Source organism: Pungitius pungitius, chromosome 14 (genome assembly GCF_949316345.1).
Source record: "Pungitius pungitius chromosome 14, fPunPun2.1, whole genome shotgun sequence".
NCBI classification, from domain to species: domain Eukaryota; kingdom Metazoa; phylum Chordata; class Actinopteri; order Perciformes; family Gasterosteidae; genus Pungitius; species Pungitius pungitius.
In genome coordinates, this window is record NC_084913.1 from 15598973 (window position 1) to 15619759 (window position 20787).

Genomic DNA, 20787 nt, shown 5'->3' on the forward strand with positions numbered 1-20787 from the left:
ATAGCATTACTAAATGGCACAAACATCGATCGAAACATAAATCACATCAGAAAAAAGATAAACTGCAGCCCTTACATAAAGTTCACAGAAAATAAAACCTGGCTTATAGCTCCAAGCAGCTCACAACTAGTTTTTACCGCTTGCTTTTACTGGACACTAATGGGATAACTCATACTATTAATAGAATTATTTTACCTATTAATATTATAATCGACCTGAGATGCAGGTTGTGATCGAGGCTCTGTTTCAGAACAGCTGATCTTGAGCTCTGATGTGTTTTCACGGTTCTCACATAATCACATAGTAAGAGGTATAAAAACTCGGTGTGCTACATGGTTGCAATACCAAAGGCCTCCAACACCACTCACCTGGGACACAAGTCTGTTTGACCCGATTAGGAGGATCACAATCGCTTTAGCTCTACTGACTTCACGTGTTGTTCATGTGTAATAAAAATAAAAAGCCTAGAGATGGATTTGATGTTTAGAGCAACACGGAGATTCCAGAGCCTCGTCACAGCAACAGTGTGCTGATGGCTGAGAAAGAACGTGCACCAACATGCAACACTAATTCCAATGTGGCGTATTGATTTATTTATTCTTACTGTCGAGAGGCATACATTACAGTGCAAACCATTCTTTGGCAAACGTACAATACACATGTCATGATAGGTACTAGTATATCCACATGGTAGATAAGGCGTGTTCAGTCTTGCAGAGCAGTGCATTGCATTGACACTTGGGGAAGGTTTTTGGGGGTGGAAATAAAAAGTAAAATGGAAGTAATTCAAGATATATGAAAATAAAGACTGGTAACTTAGAGCTCACAGTGCTTTGACATGCAAACTTTGGGACTCCGGCCAAATTGCGTATAGCCTGTAAATAACAAAGAGACACTTATTCATACACTATGTTGATGAAAATTTACAAACATAATACTTATTGCATTGAGACGCACACACCGTGGCGCACTAAGATGTGTACATCCAGGCACTGTTGGAAGGGCTGTAAACACGGTTTGAGGTACAAACCCTTGCACTTTATTTCAACATTTGATATGATACCAATTGACGAGTACAACTGCCGACCCACTTATCAAACATTCGGGAGAGGATTGTTTTGCTCGCCTCCTAAAGAAAACAATGGAAAGGAACCATAACGAGGAGCACGGGAATAGAGTCGGGACTCAGGTCGCTCTCAGAGGGCCGCTGCATGGGGGGGGGGTGGGGGGAGGACAATGGGTCTAGGTACAGGACACGTTCCGGGCCGGCTGACGGGGGTCAGTAGAGTACATCTCACATTGACACCACCGGAGACTTGTTTTGCCTGTATCCCAACCATGAGTGGCCCTCCCCCAACACCCCCCCGCCCCCCCGCTCATATGGCTTCCATTACAGCGGAATGAGGGTCAGTGTCGGAGAGGCCTGCGCTCCACCCAAGCTCTGTCGTATGACGTCACCAACGGGAAGCACACTTTATTTCACCCAACATGGCAACCTGAGTGGGACCAGCATGCAACTCTTTAAACACTGCTCCGGCACATGTGGGAGCGCTGAACACGCAGTGCTGACGAGGGAGAAGGCCGAGTCACAGTGGATGCTGGAAAAAAAGGAAGGCCTGCGCGCGTGTCCTTGTCCCAACTGCAGGTCCACCACGGCAGAGGGTGCAGCGTGGAAGCAGTCCGAGGGACTGGAGACTAGACGTGGACAACAAACAGGGAACAGGGAGAATGCTGCTGGGGTCGGCTCAGCAGTGGCAACGGCTGGATCCTAACCTCATCTCAACATTCACACCTAGTTTCACAGATACACATGTGCTCTTTAGGTCACTTTAGGAAGATCTACATCATACATTTGGCTTTAGGAGGCCGAGGAGAATACTGGGTGAAAGTTCACAACATTACAGTGGTACAAAATGGACCATCTTTCACTGCTTCCTGAAAGCAAAATGAAACTTGGAAGGGAGCACAACAGTGCAAGAGCTGGTGTGAGTGTCCCCGCGGCTCCACTTCACTCAAGGTCAGGACAGGCCAGCAGAGACTAGAAGGAAGTCCACTAACAAGTTGTCCATGGAAAGAGGAGCAGTGATCAGTAGACATCTCTTTTGCATTAAGAACATGTTCCTAGGGCTTCACATTATCTTCATATGTAAGCATTTTGTGTAAAAAGGAGCAGGGACAAACAAATTCATAACAAGCTCCATGCGTAAAAGATGAAGTAAATCTAATTATAAAAAGTTTAGTTTGAGGGAAACCCTCCTCTCAATTGTGATTTATCATAAAAAGGCATATACTGAGCGTTTATAGGTTGTTTTGCGTACAAAAGACAATACCTAAGGTTTGTATTTAGTGATTAAAATCATGAATAAAAAAAAGGGGGGGGGGGGAAATAGCACCAGTTTTTGGCATCTCTAACCTGAGAACTTATTGACAACAGGGCTGCCGCCTCTCAATCTACTTCCCTTTCCTGCTGCCCCGCGGCATGTGGCCCTGTGCTTTGTCACTACGTGTTACGGGCAGGTTACACCTCAGGGGCCCCAGAAGCCCCAGGGGCCTCAGGGGCCCCCCGGCAAGGAGAGGACGTCTGTCCGTCTGTACAATCCTCCCGCCTACCCATGGGTTCAGACCATCATCCATTTAATGATCCCCGGCCACAATATAAACCGCGCCGCAGGCCACTGTCCCTGGTGGAAGCCACCACCCCAAAAATGAACGGCCTCCCCTCCCTCAAATTACAAAGAAGAATACAAAATAAAACAAAACAAAAAACTGAGGCTATTGGTGGCTGCGGGTCGACACACCTTCATGAGTCCCATCTGATGTGTGGGTTTGTCTGGGTGTGACTTTCTGCCACTGGAGTATGTTGGGAGGGCGGGGGGTCCTGAGGGTTATTGGTGGCGAGTGTCCACTTGAGGCGGCTTCTCAACATCAGCCAGGTGGTGGCACACCGGGCAGCAGGAGCCTTTTAGCTTGACGGGCCATTTGCACTCAGCCGGTGGACAAGACTCCACAAAGCAGGTCATCTGGGTGTCCTGGGGGGGGGGGGGGCAGAGATGGCATCAGGTCACTTCATTTATTAGATTATACCAGATGGAGTGAATGTGATCTGGTCTGTTCATATAACAGAATCCTGTGTCAGGTGTTCGTGACGTGAACATAGCTAGCTAGCTCACTAGCTAGCGCTGTTGGGTTTGGCACAGAAAGTGAAACCTTCTTCCTCCAACTCGTAAAATGCTTGACGACAAGAATGAAGCCAGCAATGGCGGCTTAGTTTCATAGTAACAGCACAATGTGTCGAAACAAAGGGTTCTCTCCCAGATGGTCCACATTGTGCTTCTCCCTACCAGATTATGCATTAAAAATTAAAAAATCCTCCAATTAAAAACAGGCATAGAAGGTGGAACAAGAAGTTTTAAAGAAGCCGAGGGAAAAGAGAGAAGCATGTCAAACAGAACTGAAAGGTGTGCCATCACACGTGGCGAGTGAGATGAGCTGTGCAATGGGAAACATGGAATCAAAGGCTGGCAGGTTGGGCATTGAGCTGCCACCCTGCCAGGAGGTGTGAGAGATAAAGAATGAAAGGCAGAGAACACACACACACACACACACACACACAGAGGAGAGGAAACTGCAGCATTTAAAGTAAGTGGACTTGGGCAGCGGGCATTCAGATAGTGAAACCAGACCAGCTCCTGGAGGCAGAGCGGTGCGTGTGCTGCATATGGATTGCTATGTTACGTACTCTGCATTCACATATGGTGCAGGAGTCCTGCTTCCAGCGCTCTCCATCTTTGCGTTCACGTCCCTCACTGTCGGTGCAGTCGGTCTTGCTCAGACGGGTCTCGAGTCTTTTGATCTGCAAAGACACAAGCATTTACTCTGATGAGCAGTGGTCTGTGGTCACATGCATCCCGTCACATGACTCTCCCTAAGTCAACACATTCTTATCCAACTCGAGTCACCTCCAACACAACCCTTATTATAAACACGACATCCAAGCATCTTCTAAAAACAGGCCGTTACTATAGACCCATCCTCGGCAACTACTTATATAACAAGAACATAAAAACAGCAAAATGATACTTGCTTAATATAGGTAGGGTTAGTTGTAACTAAGTGTGACCCTGCACACAGGCTCACCTCGAGTAGTTATGGTTCAGACAGGCAGTGGATTGCACCGTGGCGACCATTGATGCCTGGCCCATGCTATGCTAGTGACAATGCTAGGTAGTGGAGCCTATGACGTAAGCACGAGTGTTACTCAGTTGTGGCCAGCGAGGCCAACGCGCTTTCATGTGCGACTTGAATGGAGGGTGTTGAAAAACAGATGTGTGATTTCCCTTTACTTTGACTCTAAAAGGCTGCAGCTGGCCAAATGGTGCTATTAACTGTACTGCTGACATGTTAGTGGACCACATGTCTCTGCCTTTGGACTTTGTGTCATTGTGTTGGCCTGCAGTACAGTGAGACCCACCTGCTTTCGTAAACTTGTGATTGTCTTCTGCATGTCGGACACAAAGCCCTGAAAGTCGTTGATTGACGGTTCAGCGCTTTTTTTGGAGGTCTCAGTAACATTTACAATACTTTGTCCGGCTTTCTCCATTGGGCTGCAAAAGCAAACATCTCGATTGAATTACAGGTTAATGTTACACAAGCTTCGTCCACACTGGTCCTGTTGTGGGTGTTACCTCTTCTCCTGGACGCTGTTGTCAGGCCCCTCCTCTTTGTAGCTGTGCTCAGCTGATCTGCGTCCTCTGAAGTGGTACGACAGAGCGTTGAACTGACCCTTGGTTCTGCAGTCTGACGGCGTTAAGCACAACACAACGCGCTTCATTCATGTATTCTTATTATGCCATACTTTTTCGTGGTGGTGAAAATAACGTTATCATCATTTTCAACAATAAGGGAAACCTATGCAGGGAAATGAGGTTAATGTATGCCACAAACACACATACAGCCACCTACTCATGTACAAGCATGCCATACATACACAAAACGGAAATGAAAAATGCTGATGCCACTTTCTCTCCATTTCAAAGTGTTGATGTGAGACATTGGTTTCTGGTTGCATCACCATGACTCACTCATCGCTGCACGCAGATCAAAGGAAAGGAAAGAGCCACACACTGTCACAAAACCCTGCTCGTGCCCAAGGACACACCTGCGTAGAGCCACCAGAGACACTCCACACCAAGGGAGGACAGACGTGTGGGTTCATTTACCAGAGCAGTCGGTTACTCGACGACTATCAACAGCGAGCGACACGGATGAGTGCACAGATGCACACTGCTGTACCCCTGTAAGCTTGCTCACACACACACACACACACACAGTCTCTCTCAATGGAGCTGAACATAGCTGTGAATCCGCCTCACAGACAGAAACAAGGGTGTTGACTTCCAACCCTCTTATGTCTGCCAGGAGATTCTGTGTTTATTAGCTCTGCTCTTCCCTGCACATTTTGTCGAGGGAGGATGAGACCCTGGGTCACTATCTGGGATAAAAAGAACAAGAATTAATAAGCCTTGCTTATTAAGATTATTATTTATTATTATTATTATTAAATGCCTGAATACTACGGCTTGTTCTCCTGAGACAATGAAACGATGGAAGCTTTTAACCCCCCTGAAGACACTGGAGCAGTTCATACATTTAATGAACGAATCGTGGATCTAAAAGGCTCTTTAAAAAAACATTTTAGAATACTTACAAATTTGCTCAATGTTCTAATTAACGATCTTGGCTTGGCTATTACTCTCAGTTATCTGTTCTAATCTCATCTCACATGTTTAAATAAATGGTACAAACAAGCTTACCCTTAGACTTTAGTTGGTTAAGAATAACAGCAGTGGGGTCTCTGCATTCATCTCTTTTTCACTTTGTCAGCTGTATAAACGTTTAAAACAATCTGGTCCCTGCAGTGTTGGAGCATTGCCGTTGTCATATCAGAGTGTTTCAGCAGAGTGGAGATCCAGCAGAGAAGCAGCGGTATGACATTTCACAGCTTTATGAATTCAAACTTTGACGCTGTTTCACAACAAAACCAAGTCCACATCTGCCAGAAGAAAGTTTTCTTTTCTCTCAAGAGAAATGATCCCAGATGCTGTTTTCACACTTACAACTTTTATGCATGAAGCAACCAACACACTGGTGACATCTAACTGACGTGAGCCACACACAGGCAATAACCTTTTGCTGCTCTAAATTGCAGCATAAACACGTGATTGATGTCAGACTTTAGATTTTATCAAAAGCAAACCTCAGATGAGGGTGAGATATTGTGAGGCTTTTATTCTCCGAAACATTCCCTGAAACGTGTAGGCTTCTTCCTGTGACTTCACAAAGTGAAGAGGCACAAGAGTGTCATGATCACACTTATGAAAGATGTGAGAGGTCATGGTTTTCAGAAGAACACTGATTATGCAAAACACAACCTGCAGTGGATTTCACAGCACCACTCAATCCCATTTGAGATCATTTGTGTACATCGACACTGCCTTGAGAGAAGTAGAACTATCTTTACACTAGCTTTGTTATGGACGCCTTTCAATTCTAGTAAAAACAAATACACCATAAATAAGCAACATTACTAAGCGAAAGCGTGTGTTGTCCTCTACGACTCTCCAGTCCGCATGAACCCCAAAATGGACTGCTTGGTTTAGATCCTATGTGTTGACATAGCAATAAAAAAGCCCGTCTGAGGTCTTATTCAGTAGTTTTACACCAAAGCGCTTTGTTCTTTGATGAAATACACCGTGGGGAGCTGCACCTGCTCTCACCTTCACAGCAGTCCTGCCACATGCGCAGGTCGATATGAGGGATGTCATCACAGCTACCGTAGCCGTGGGGAAGCTCGGCCACCCTAAAAACGTCCTGCTGGACGCGTGTGATGTTGTCCCCGTTGTCGCACAGCACCCGCGTCAGAGAGGCCTGCTTCAGCTGTGTCAGCTGGGCAGGAGAGAATACGCCTGGGTTTTCATACCAGAACCTGGAGAAGAAGGCCAGTGGGATGTTTTTTACCTCGCACACTTTCACATGGTGATGAGTACTCTGATGTTACACTAACTTTACTCCCCCTACAGTACCTGTCTCCCTCCTGCAGGCGTTTGAACTGGGTTGCCAGCAGACACATGAGGGTGGGTCCCACTCGGCTGCCGGGGACCAGGTCTTCAGCCATCAGAGCGGGGAACAGATCGATGTTCAGAGGACTGCCATACAGCCTGCCACACAGGAAAGATAGTCAGGGACACTAAACCATGTGAGATTATGAATATATACTTCCCCAAAGTGAGTATCAGTCAAACCACAACAAGAACTATATAAAGACTAGGTCCACAGGCATGAATGACTATATCCTGCAGATAATCTAATCTAATTTGCTGTATGCTGGTCCAAAGCAAAGTTTTGAAAAGGTCTAAAAATAAGAATGATCATCTTGAGTGCAAAATTACCTCTGAAGCTTCTCTCTGACAGTCGGATTCTTAATTTCGTTTCTAAGGTCGTCAAAGGTCTGAGCCGAGGTCAGGTTGCAGAAGACTCTGTAATCATTGTACGGCGGTATACCATGGTCCCTTCCTCGCTGTATATTCATGGCGGCCAGATCCAGAGCCACAGCGTGTGCCATGGAGAAAAGCCTCTCCGTCAGCTCCGTGTTCAGCAGCTGCGTGGTAACCCGCATCTTGCCGGCGACACCAAAGAGCCCGCGAAGCAGCGGGTCGATGCCGCCCTCGTTCACGATGCGGAACGGAGAGAAGAAGGCCCGGTGCAGCGAGATGTGTCCCTGTGGGATGGGCTGGAAGTCCTCGTCTAACCTGTAGAGTACTGGGTTGATGAGGGTGTGCCCGAAGCGGAACGCAGCCGTGGCGAAAGCGCTGAGGATGGCGCTGTTGATATTGGGGTTGTAACCGGTGTACGTGCCGATCAACTTCATGCCGGCCTCACCCAGGATCTAGGAGGCAGGAAAGAGAACGCAACATTACATCTTAGCCTTAATCCTTTATTTTGGAGGTGATGTTTTGCTTGTTATTTCAAACAACAGAGCGGCGTTAGCCCTAAGATGACAGTTGCTACCTTTGGCAACCAGTGCTTGTAGGTGATGTGCTGCATCTGGGCTCCCACGATCTTTCGGGCCTCGTGGTAGATGGTGTCCCCGTCCCAGTGGGGGTTGAGTCTCAGTAGCTCTGTAGCTATCCGGTTGTGCTCTCTGAACCACACTGTGTGCATGGCGGTCAGACCCAGCTGCTCGTTGGCACGGTGATCTCCAGCTAAGAAACATGGGATTGGACTCTCGTTTTCATCTCTCATGCACTCAGTGGGAGGTCCTGCAGCAAAGGGCAGAAGAGGCTTCCCCGTCCGCTGGATGATCCCTTGTCGGAGCAGACCCCGGTGGCTGGCCAAATCGCGAATTTCCTCCGATTCGTGGCGTGAGCTGCCGTAGACATTTGAAGCATCAATGTAAGAGGTCAGCTGGTTGATCTGCTCTCTGGGGTACACGCTGTTCATCAGAAGAGAGGTCATCCCGCTGCCGCACACGGGGGTGGACCGGACAAAGAACATGCAGCGGGCGCCACTCCTCAGCTGCCTGGGGTCATTGGCTGGGAATTGGATTGGGAAGCATGGCGGGTCATTGGTGCAGACCTGAGTGCAGAGCTGGCCGTCGGAGAACCGCGATTGGCTGAGGGCCGCCACGGTCAAGTCCATGTCGTGGTCCAGGAACTGGCCCCACTGCATCAGCATGTGGGTGTAGCGGTCGTCAGGAGTGATGGTCTCGGTTCCAATCATGGTGGTCGACACCAACCTCGGCAGAGGTAGCCTGTAGCCGTTGTGCTGCTGCTCGGTGGCGCCCCTCGGCAGGTTGAAGCCATTGTCGTAGACCGACTTCAGGAGTCGCTCGAAGGCCGTGAGGGAGGCGCCCCACATGGGGTGCTGCAGGTTGTTGCAGGTGCCGTCGTGGCTGCGGTACTTCTGGTGGAAGCAGATGTCGGAGCAGTTGTTGAAGCGACGGTGGGCCGTGCAGCCCGACAGGTTGGCGATCACGTCCAGGAAGTGAGGGGACACCAGGTCGTTGTAGCGGAATGCTGCGGAAAGCATACAGGTCACATCAGCCAAGCTTTCCATTGGTGTCCACCGTAACATATTATTCACATACATTATATTCTTTTCCGAATGGAAGACAGAGTCGCAACCATCCCGTGTCCAGAGGGCACAGGCTGCATACAGTGTGTCGCTAACGCGCCCCGACTTGCTTGGATATGCGATATTTGTGGAAGCTCACGTCTGCAGCACATCAAAGTGCAAGTGTGTGTGGGTCGGTGGTGTGTGTGACGCGTGTGCAGCCAACCTGGTGGAGGCTGGGTGAGACCTTCCTCAACACCTCCCCAGAGAGGGGGTCAGAGTGTGGGCAGACTGCGTGGTGTTGCCGTAGAGATAAAACATAAACGGCATGTTTCTGCTGACAGGGGGCAAAGTCCCTGGGAGCTCGGCTTGGGGACAGTGCAACAATGAAAACTTAGATGTTGGCATAAGTAACGCAAACACCGCCTCACTCTCCCTTTGTTCACATTACACACGGCTCATTTCTTTTTCCCTGCCTCCTTTTTTTTCCTCCAACTAACTTCACAAGCTGGAACTTGTGCACACACACACACACACACACACACACACACACACACACACACACACACACACACACACACACACACACACACACACACACACACACACACACACACACACACACACACACACACAAATGAATTTGTACACCACCAAACACCTTCTAAAAAAGGGTCCTATGCTCAACAGTGCTTGTAGGTTCAGTGATGGGGGGGTGGGACGTAGGGCTAATAAAACCCCCCCAATAGGTCTCTGCTCCTCTGGTCACGCACCAGAGAAAATGGCAGACAGATGGAGGGCCAGTCCACAGCCAAAATGTACTCACAGAAACATGGTCATCCATAAAGAGGTTGAGAATTGAATTACTGGCTCATGAGACTTGTTACTGAATCCACAGACAGACTTTAGTAGGATGTTGTTTCCATCTGTCATTGTCATAGCTACACTTACTCAGCCTAAAATTTGATGACACTCTCCTTAGTGGAGACGCATTAAAGGAAGCAGGTTAAACAGACCTGTGGCTACTATGCAGCTCATTCTTTGTAGTTTTCAATGTTTATTTTGTGTAGATGAAATAACCGCCTTCCACAAACTCAAGAAAAGTTTAAGAGCCGTCAAATGACGAGACAATGTTTCAGGTAAAATAAGCAGATGGTGTTGGAATTGGGTTTATGTTGATCAAGTTGGCTCCTATACAGGTCGCTCTCAAAAGACGAAACAAAGGAGGAGCCCTCGTTCCGTTTGTGAATCTTTACAAAGATGAATTTCATCAGTCCTGGTGTACATGCACATTTTACAGTCAACCTGTAAAATCATACAATAGTTGCAGCCTTGTTTGTGCAGATTCTTTTACAGTAAAGGTACAACAGGCACAGCCCTTTAAATGTGGTTGTTCGACTCACCGGTGCCGTTGGTGTCGACCGTGAGACCCTGGTTGACGTGGTTCTGGATGAGAAGAAGGGTCTGCTCAAAGATCTCCCCGGCACGGGCCCGCTCCACCGTGTAGGGGTCACGTGGATACCGGAAGAGTGCCAGCAGCTCTCCAGGAGTACGAGGCTGACTGGAGGGATTAGAGACAGTGTTAGGGAGAGAACCAACGAGTGATGCAGGGGAACACACTATGAACAGGATATCATGGCTGAACATTCAACTTCAAGTCAAATGTCCTGGTTGCTTTTTGATTCATCTCCAAAAATGTACCCAGATCATGTCTTTGCTGCAGCTGGAGCTGTCCACAGAGTTCAAACAAGAAGAACTAAAGTCACGGCTTGACTGTCCCCTCAACCTAGTTTTACACGTGCACTCAAGGGTTTGGCCCAACCCCTGAGACACGTGCCAAAACCTCCAAACAGAACTACTACATACGCCATAACATGAACAATTTCACATCTTTGTAGCATTTTATTGGATTGCTGGTAGAGCAGCAACGCAAACTGTATATTCATATATTGTTTGATAGCTACAGAGTGTAAGTGTAGACTATACAAGTGTATTCAAAACATTTCTCTTTTAAGTTTCCAGTGTGTTTCCATTAAAGTGTTCTGTGGTGAGTTCCCTTTCTCTTCCTCACAGGAAGTTGGCAGCACTAACAGGGCTGTCAACAGCTGTAAGCCACACTGATTAAAAGTGTGTATAAACTGTTGTTTTTTCCCTGTGGGAAATGGCTGCCTAATCGTATTTGATCATTTGGAAAAGCTGGTGTCGCAGATTTGCAATTTGTTTCCATAATGAACAGCTGCTGTCGCCAAACAACACCCGAGAGTTGGCTATTTGACAATTGATTAGATAAACACGTGTTGGAAGCATCTCTCACTCTCTAATGTCCTTCTGGCTTTTGACCCATCAGCCGAGGAGGCTGCCTCGTTATCTGCGATCGCCATTCAAGACAGCGGGAAATCCCTCCATCTCCAGTGAGGATATCATGGTTTCATGTGTGCATTGCTGCTCTTCATGCGCGTCGTTGTGTACGTGTGTTTGTGAACGCATGTGTGGGGAGAGTGCATTTGTGAGCATGCCAAGAACAACACAGCTGCTAACCACATAACCCAACAGGAAGGAGACACTCGGGAGCTATATGGAAACTACCTGCACTACACCTCTAACACCAGGTGAATGCAAAACAGAATCATCAGCATTTTATCATCCCCAAAATGCTCGCGCTGATGTAGAAGAAAAGGAGATAACGATTGCTTGGCAAGCAGTCATGCACTGACTGAGGCTGTGGGAACAACTGTGTGACTGAATGTCTGTCCCTAAGGGCGCGTTTGTGAACGGAACATTCGATTCGGCATCTTTAGAAACCCGTTGCACTAAAACAGGAAAGAGAGGCAATAATAGCAACCCTTCTGACCGGCCACGTTTTCTCCCAGAAGGCCTTGAGTCAGACTTCAAACATGTAGGCCATGTGCCAAGAGGATGTGAGATGTGTGTTCCAACGACTGAGACTACACAGAGCAGTAGAATACATGACAAACTATAGTGGAAGAGTGCTGCACGCTTGCCTACAATCTATACCAAAGACGCTTTAGTTTTTAGACATTTAAATGTGTAAGTATAGAAACAATAAAAATGTGTCAAAAGACACCATTCTCTCCAGTTGTATTGAATAGGAAGAGACACAGGACATTACAAATCAAAATCACATGATTGTGTGAAAAACTCCCAAAATGTGTGCAAGTGTATTTCATTAAGAGCCCCCCATGGTACCTTGCCTACCCCTCTCTTGCCGGAGCCATGCAGTCTGCACTTTGTGTATACTACTGTTGATGTTGGCCGTTTCCTTAAATCTTGGTGAAGCAACTAAGACGAAGGTGGACAATACGGAGTAGCTTGGTATTTAAAGGTGCGGGTGTACTCTGTCAAGCTGGTGACGATTCGCTTTCACCAATCAGCGTCGGCAGTAGAGGAAAGAGCGTTATCTAACCACCGCGTGTGGGCTCTTTAGCCAATAGGAACCCAAACAATGGTTACATGCATACATTGAATAATGATGACCAGGTGAAGATTTGTTTAACAAAGCATTGGATGTATGGGACACCAGGTGAAGAGAACAGCATGCTGGAGTCTCTGTTCTCTAAGGTCTCCCACCCACATGTTGACAGATGTTTGGCTCACTGGTGGAGCTGAGTAGAGCCGTCCAGTACTGTGCAAATGAAGCATTAGATCGAGAAATGTGTGCTATGAAATGTGAACCTTAATATTACTCTGATTTGTACAATTCCTGTATGACTTTAAATATGTTTTCCTGTTTAAGTGTAGCTTTTCCTTGATGCTGACACATAACTAATGGATTACTGAGTGTAAAGAGTCACTTGTGACTTACCCATCGAAGAGACGTCTTCGCGTTGACTCGATAGCGCTGTCCACATTACGGATGGCCTGCTCTATGGACGTACTCACAAAGAGGTCACCCTCCCTGCTGACAGCAGGAACTGTTGGCCCACGGAGACAGCTGATTAGTATACAAAAATCTGCCATTTTAATGGGGCATATACAAAGTTGCTCAATACAACTCGGGGCTTTGATGCATGCCTTTTAGTGCATGTAAGCAAGCCCCATCAGCCAGCTAATGTCCACCAGGCATACAGCGGTTACAGCAGATAATGTCCCCCTGACCAACGACGACCCAATGCCATTGTGGCTCAGTGGGAATGCAGATCATCAATGTTGCTGTGTCCTCGGGCAAGACGCTCATGGGCTACAGTGTGGGAGTTTAAATGCTATGTAATCCTCATGGGCAGGTGGCACCTGGAATGGTATCTCTTGTAATCAGTATATGAATGGCTGTGCATCTGTACCAATGATGACCTAGTGTTAAAGAGCTTTGAGTGTAGGAAACAAGTACCATCTATTTACCAGGAAATACAGCTTTGGTTTGTAGAAGAGAATGAAGCTTTTAAGGTTCTGCACTTCAGAACACTTGCCCTATGTGTGCCATTGAACGCATGATACTGTCTACAGGTCAGCAGCAGAGGGCTGTGGTCTGACCTGAGAAATCTCAGCAGGAAACAACAACACAAGCACAGACGCTTCACAGCTGACAAACTGCTTCCCAACATGTGCCTCCATTAGTTCCTCCCCCAGGAATTAAGCTTTTGAATGATCAGAGAATTTACTTTACTTACTACGACTAGAAAAACATCACAAATGTGACCAGATTTGCTGCTACATTCATACTAGTTTACTTGTTATCATAGTCTCAACGTGATCCTGCGACCAAGGCAGAGTGGAAACGGACAGCACCATGTTTACCTGTGACAGTGAGCACCATGTTTACCTGTGACAGTGAGCACCATGCTGACCACCTGGTAGCCGATGGGATTGCGAGCGACACACTCGTAGCGTCCGCCGTCGGCAGTGCCCACATCCTTCACCTCTAGATAACCCTCGGGACTTATGTGAAACTTCCCACTCTCCGTCACCTGTACACCGTCCTGGGAGAGCGAGGGCGGAACAAAGCAAAGAGGTCATGACCTTGGGAGTCAGCATGTGGCGGTGTCCATGGCGCCTGTTTTGTACATTTACTGAGCTTTGGGTTTTTGGATGGAAACAAACTACTTTGTCATATTAATCACTGAGTGACTTTACTGAAATTATAACTGCAAATCGATTAGCCACAGACCAGTCCCCTTTTTTCCTTCCCTGTTGTCATTCAACCACTGCGGTGGTGAGGTGACAACAGGGGGTCTATTATCTAACCTTGTTCCAGGTGAGGACAGGTTGTGGCTGGCCCTGAGCGCTGCAGGGAATCTGGACATCCTGGCCAGACTCCACCGTCACGTCCCTTGGAGCATTTGTGAAAACAGGCGTTACTGAATGAGTTAAAAAATACACACACATGTGTTAATGTACTGTACATGTATTAACTGCATTATGTAGTTCATCATAGCAAACATGAAAACATAAAAAGAATATGTGTGTTCTAGTTCCTGTTCACAGAACACACACACACACACACTTCCCTTTATTACAGAGCAGCAAAATGTACAGTACAACACATTGCTTCATGTGGTAGAAATTAGGGCAATGCAAAAGTCTTAGTGGGACATATTTATACTGTAATTCAAAGGGTGGTTTTGCGATTTAACATATTGTGTGAGCAGTATCAATCATTTTCTGTTTTTTTAAATGATGAACTTTACCACACAGAGGTGATCCATACAGCTGTTTTCCATTTGTGTACAAACATTGAGTAGGTCAGCAGCCACAGATCCCGCCCACACATAAACAGTGTTGAGCATTATTACAGAGTCATTGTGTTATACTGTCTAACATTCATGACACAACCCTTCCACAGCTGAGGTGTTGGGTGGGAAAAGGGGATATTCCCCCCACACACACACGGTTCACATTCCTTCATGGTTCCCATGTAGTTGGTGTAGTTCCCATGTGGTTCCCAGCAGTGGGCCACCTGGCCATGGGAAAATCCCACTAGTTTTTGAAACGGTAGTCTGACACTAATTAACTGTCTTTAAATCAAAGTGGGACTTTCTAAAATGCAGGTTTCACTGCAGTGTACAATACACAACACAAGCTGCAGGCGATGTGGAAGGGGGCTGCGCTCTAACCAAAACAGGTAATATCATCGAGTGGGACACTGGAATGCGTCTCATGCACTGTTTTCACTTTCTTTAAACGCTCCGTCTATTGCTCTGCACAGCACTCAAAGAACAGGGCAGCAGTCACCCAGCGCCAGCGTGCATGTGAGCTCGTACAGCACTTTAGCAGAGTGGGGCTATTATGCAACGTATACTTTGTGCCGTGTTAACAGCCATTACTACATGGAAAAACATGGTGTCATCAGAGGATTACAGACTGACATGTTTTCCTGTGCTATGTCAAGCCTTTCATTTCAGCTGTGTGCATGCACACACAAACATCTGCACCGGGAGGAGCAGTGAGAAACAATGACTTTGTTAAGACAAATTAAAAAACATCAGCATACGCAGAATAAATGACATTTACTATGCACATATATTAAATAAAGAGGGAAGGTCGCTGACAAATATAACACTCATAAAGAAGGAATTCATGAGGATCTAAATAAGCACTGTTTAATAGAAGATCTGCATTTAGGAATGTCAGCTGTGCAGTGTCTGGAGAGTGCTAAACTGCTCTAACCCCCTTCAAACTCGACCCCCTACCAATCCCCTCCTCCTTCCTGCAGTGTTTGATGAGGGCCAAATATTATACTCTTCTGTCGCACAGGACACACTTATTTCTCAACGCTAACCCCTGCAGCAGATGAATGGCGTGATGATCCTCACTCCCACTTTAAAGCTAAGTGCACCTAGCTGTGACCTGAAGGTTTGAGACTGCGCCCTACACCCTCACCTCTTTGCTGGATGCTGAGCTGCACGGCGGAGCGCACAGTCCCCAGGGGGCTGACCGCCTGGCACTCGTACTGGCCCTCGTCGTGGGCCGCCACGCGAGTGATGCGGAGAGTGCCGGAGGCAAGGACCACGTGGCGGCGGTCTAGGGGTAACGGACTGCCTCCACGGGTCCAAGCAATCACCGGCTGGGGGTAACCACTCGCCTCACAGGGAAAGTCCACCGTGTGACCCTCCAGGACGGACTGGTCCTGTGGAGTGACTGTGAGCTGGGGGATCGCTTTGGGCAAAAGAGAACATAGCGATTTAATTCATTTAATGTCATTTCCATTACACATCATAGAGCTGATAGACAGCAGTTGGGATAAGTCAGTTCAAGGAAACATAACTGATAATGTGAGCTACCCAGTGATTCATATTCAGGATAATAGCAGGTAAAATCACTGTGCGATCTAATAGTCCAGTGTCAATAGATTTTTTACATCTGTGAATCACTTTGTTTCATGAATAAAGATGTTTTGTTTTCACAGTTTCCAAAGAGTCGGCATTTCCAGTTTTTTGCAAAATAGTACAAGAACAAGCAAAGACTAAATATATATTCATTTAAAATGCCCAAGTCCATTCACCTGAAAGAGAAAGGGGAATTCTGATAGCTACCTTGTACAATGATATACGCCGTAGCGTGTATGGTATCAACATTGTTGGAGGCAAAACAGGTGTAATGTCCCCCATCCGTCTGGTCCACGTTCTGGATATAGAGCCCTCCAGAAGGGGTGGTGTTGATACGGGCGTCGTTGGGAAGGGGTGTGCGATCACCCTTTGTCCAAGTCACCCGGGGCTGTGGTTGGCCTGTGGCGCTGCACTCCAGGGTCACGCTCTCTCCCACCAGCACCTCAGTGTTCTGGGGCTGGATCACAAAACTTGGCCGTGCTGGAGGAGAAGTAGGCGGGTGGACATGGGAATGCGGTTAGGGGAATCCACAATTAAAACCTGGGTTAGGGTTTGAATAACTTCAGGGAGGCTAGTGGTGTGGCAGCCAAACAAGGCGTAGTGCGGCTGCAAGGTTCGTTCATACACAAAGATCTGTCAACAACAGCACTTTGACTGCTGCTACAGCAACCTCTTACGTCTGTCACAAAACAATGGTGCAGTCCTATCCATGTTTGGATTACAGTGGATTCAGAGAAAATATGTACACGGCTAGAACAGCAATCGGCTCTCAGAAACGGTTCCTCAAAGAGGGGTCATCCGTCACCCTGGAAATGAGCCTCCAAAATGAATCTGTGTGTGTGTGTGTGGTATGTGGGAGATGCATTTAATATGAAAGCCACTGGGCTGGTTATTAAACTGATGAACTCTGAGGAAAACCCCTGTAGTCACAGACAGAGGTGTCAAAAGTATTCACATTCATTACTAAAGTAAAAGTATGGATATTAGAGTTTAAATATACTTTTGTAGAAGTTGAAGTATCAACTCAACTTAAGAAAAAGTATAAAAGTACTGGTTTCAAAACTACTTAATGTAAAAAAGTAAAAGTATTGTAAGGGGAAAGAATGTCCATTAAGGACAAACTCTTAATGTGTAAACTCGCTCACAGAACATGTCAGTCTGTTACAATATGATGGGAAAGTGCGTTTAGATCACGTGACCTGGCGTCACAGAATCCCTTAGTGTTAATTTCTAAAGCCTCGCATTAAGACACACGTCACTTCATTTAAGACGCTGCGCTACTTGCACTCGCTGTGTTATGCCAGATTCTCAAAAAAGTAAAAAAAAAAACATGTACGGCAAACCCATAGTCATGATACTCATTTAACGTTACAAGGAATATGCATGAGGAGGAGAAGGGTTCAGGTCGCTAAATACCAACTGAGATCAACTTGTACCACAACCACCGACCAGCGGGGGGACCGACCACCTCAACCTGCCGTCCTGAAAAATGAATCTCGCACCGACCACTTTTTGCACCCGGCGTCACTCTGATTTGTGTCATCTGCAGGCGCATCGCGTATAAACCAATAGGGTGTCTGGATGGTAAGTGTTTATACTTCTCATCTAACTACAATCAAATTCACTCGATCCGGATGCCGCAATTTATCCGCATCAGTTTTGTGTGTTTTTGAACGATGACAAGCCGCAAAACAAGCCAAAAACGAGGCTATTTTTAAAATGCAAGGAGAAGAAAGTACAGATATTTGCCGCTTTAGCAGTTAATAGGTTGCATGTGGTGTGCAGAGGTGGAGATTCAAAGCAGACACTTACAGGGTGCTCCGAAGTATCGCAGTGTGACCTGTGAGGTCTTGACTTCTCCAGCCACGTTTTTGGCCATGCACTGGTAGACTCCCTGGTCCGTCTCCCTGGTGTTCTGAATCATCAGCGTGCCGTCCTCCAGCAGGTTCAGCCGACTATCATCGCGCATGTTCAGAGCATTGCTGTCAGAGGCCACCGAGAAAGAGAAATCAGTTTCTGTACCTTTACAAAAATTGGCATAATCTCAATTTCTAAAAAATGAAATGGAAAAAAAGCATAACCAAAACATGGATATTTTTGTTTCATTTGTTTCAAATGCAAATAATCTATATGATTTAAAGACAAATGAAACTAGCTGAATAAAGACCAAATAACCGCATCACAGTTGTATGCCTCAACCATCCACTCCAGCATCAGTGTTCATCAACACTTCATTGTTTAATCCGATTTGAGTCAACCTGTCTTATTTAGTGAACTTTTGACCACAGACTGCTGGTCAGTTCATCCTAAAGCCTGACATATCACGTCTGTCTCAAAAAACGACAAAAAAACAAAAACAACATAAATACAGTGAGAGGAAGGAGTCTTTGGTTACTCCACATGGACGTAACATCAAGTGTCTTACTTGTTTCTGAGCCAGATGATCTGTGGTTTCGGGTTGCCTTCAGCCCTACAGGTGAAGTAGACAGTGTTGCCAGATGTCACATCGACATCCTGGGGCTGTGAGGTGATCCTAGGTACCTCTGGAGGAAAAGCACAGTGCAGGACAATGGGAGGGTGATTGTAGATTCATGTCCGTTCATTTTGTATGTGCCAATATTGTTTAAGTCTGAAAGCTTTCACCATGTGAAGGCAGATCTTCAGACGCAGTTTAGACAAATAGGAGACTACCCTCTGGCCACCGACTGTCGGTTCCTTAGCCTAAGCTGTCTTCTTCATCACTAAGTGTGTGCAGGTGTCCCCCCCGCCCCCGCACCCCCCATATGCAGGGGCCTTTAGAAGGTCTCTTAGGTTAAGATCCCTCCTGTCACACGCCTTCTTTCAAACTCCAGCCTGCTAAGCTGAGCGGTCCACAGGATGGGGATGAATCTTTGTACACCAGTAGGTAACCAAACCCAAACTCATACAGCGTTCATACACAGTTTCACCAATGGATATCCATGACACATACATGAGAAAATTTAGCATTCAAACTAACAATGAGAATTCCAAAGCACACAGTGTTTCCTCCAACATGAATTATGTCTATTTTAAGGTTTACAGTTATCCGCTGATGGGGAGTCGGGGAGGGAGTCGTGTCCGGATGGGCACAAGCAGACACAGAGAAGGTCGGTGTCGCAGAGAGAGACGTAGCTCGGCGTAGCTGATGGGCTTCCTGTAGTAGCTTCACCAGCAGCAGTGTTCTGGTGTCTGCTTCCTTTAGCACGCCACGTTTATGCCGCTCTCCCATGTTGGAAAAGTTGAATGTTTTGCCTCCACATTACCTACATTCTGCTCGTCCCAGGTCCGTCGTAACCCACAACATGTACTTTATTGTTAACTCGACTCTTCTCTGGCATAGTGAACTTCTCAGGTTAGGTGCTTTCACTCAGCTCTGCTCTTGAGCGTCTCTCTTTTAAAGCATATTTCAAACTCATCTTAAATGAACAACACAAGCCTATGAATATAACCCATTTCCAGGACTAGGATTATATTTTCTTCAAGCGCTTTTCCCAACCTGGAAATAACTTTTTTTCTTTTTCTTTTTTCTTAAGTTTTTAATGACTGTACAAAGCATGTCATAAAAAGCTTCTGAACTTGGATTTGCGAAATAAACCCCTTATCTTACCACGAATTACTCCACATCAACACGGGATTGCAGTTGTGGTGCAATGAGTCGTCAAGCCAGGCTCATCGGATACAACTTGTGTGAGTGGGGAACTTTATCTCAGGGGGACTGCTTTAAAAGCATTGTTCTACCTCGTGCCTCTTGCTTAGCGGACAGACGAAGTGGAGGGGCCAACATTCAGAAAAAATGTGTAAGTTGGTGCCATGAAATTGGCTGCTGAGAATTTGATGTGGTTGGGTTACAGTCAGTACATACAGTAACCTGTATCATCGATGCAGTTAAACCTAAAAATAGTATTTTGCATTATGTTTTTTGTGGCTGTTTTTAGACATAACTACATTATATAATATTCAACAAAAAGTCACATATTGGCATCACAAGAACAGCCTAACATCCCATACAACAGCCTTTTAAAGTTACAGCACATCTTTGAGACATCTTGAGATTGTTATCATATGATGAGCTCAGAAGGAAATAGATATTCAACAACAAAGCTTCACTTTCCCAATAAAAACATTGGGACCATAATTGTTGATTATTGGGACGGAGCAGCCATTCAAAGGTCGTCTCAGGTCTGCAGAAGGTTTATGATTTACCTCTTAAATTTCAACATTCAGGGCCAATGAGATTAGGACTCCCCTCTGCAGATTGGTGATACGATACAGTGAGAGTACTTAGTAATATGAGTCATTTAAAATAAAAAGATAAAGAAGGATTCATAAAAAAAAAACGACAGAGCTGAAATAATTCCCTCCAGACTTAACAAAG

The 20787-nt window shown here is 46.3% G+C and overlaps 1 protein-coding gene across 2 annotated transcripts in view; it reads right to left on the reverse strand.

The window, feature by feature from the left end:
• Nucleotides 1–551: 551 nt before the first annotated feature.
• The window catches only part of LOC119227703 (peroxidasin), a 35691-nt gene continuing 15455 nt past the window's right edge, over nucleotides 552–20787 (reverse strand). For both annotated transcript variants that reach the window (XM_037486718.2, XM_037486716.2), the window contains 16 exons: nucleotides 18817–18934; nucleotides 18204–18373; nucleotides 16599–16871; nucleotides 15946–16221; nucleotides 14311–14423; nucleotides 13889–14045; nucleotides 12935–13043; nucleotides 10515–10672; nucleotides 8068–9074; nucleotides 7449–7945; nucleotides 7083–7217; nucleotides 6777–6985; nucleotides 4686–4797; nucleotides 4472–4604; nucleotides 3740–3853; nucleotides 552–3029 (listed from right to left, as the gene is read on the reverse strand). In XM_037486718.2, coding sequence (XP_037342615.2) covers nucleotides 2886–3029; nucleotides 3740–3853; nucleotides 4472–4604; nucleotides 4686–4797; nucleotides 6777–6985; nucleotides 7083–7217; nucleotides 7449–7945; nucleotides 8068–9074; nucleotides 10515–10672; nucleotides 12935–13043; nucleotides 13889–14045; nucleotides 14311–14423; nucleotides 15946–16221; nucleotides 16599–16871; nucleotides 18204–18373; nucleotides 18817–18934 — 3725 coding nt within the window. In that variant the 3' untranslated portion in view covers nucleotides 552–2885. The remainder of the gene's footprint in view (nucleotides 3030–3739; nucleotides 3854–4471; nucleotides 4605–4685; nucleotides 4798–6776; nucleotides 6986–7082; nucleotides 7218–7448; nucleotides 7946–8067; nucleotides 9075–10514; nucleotides 10673–12934; nucleotides 13044–13888; nucleotides 14046–14310; nucleotides 14424–15945; nucleotides 16222–16598; nucleotides 16872–18203; nucleotides 18374–18816; nucleotides 18935–20787) is intronic.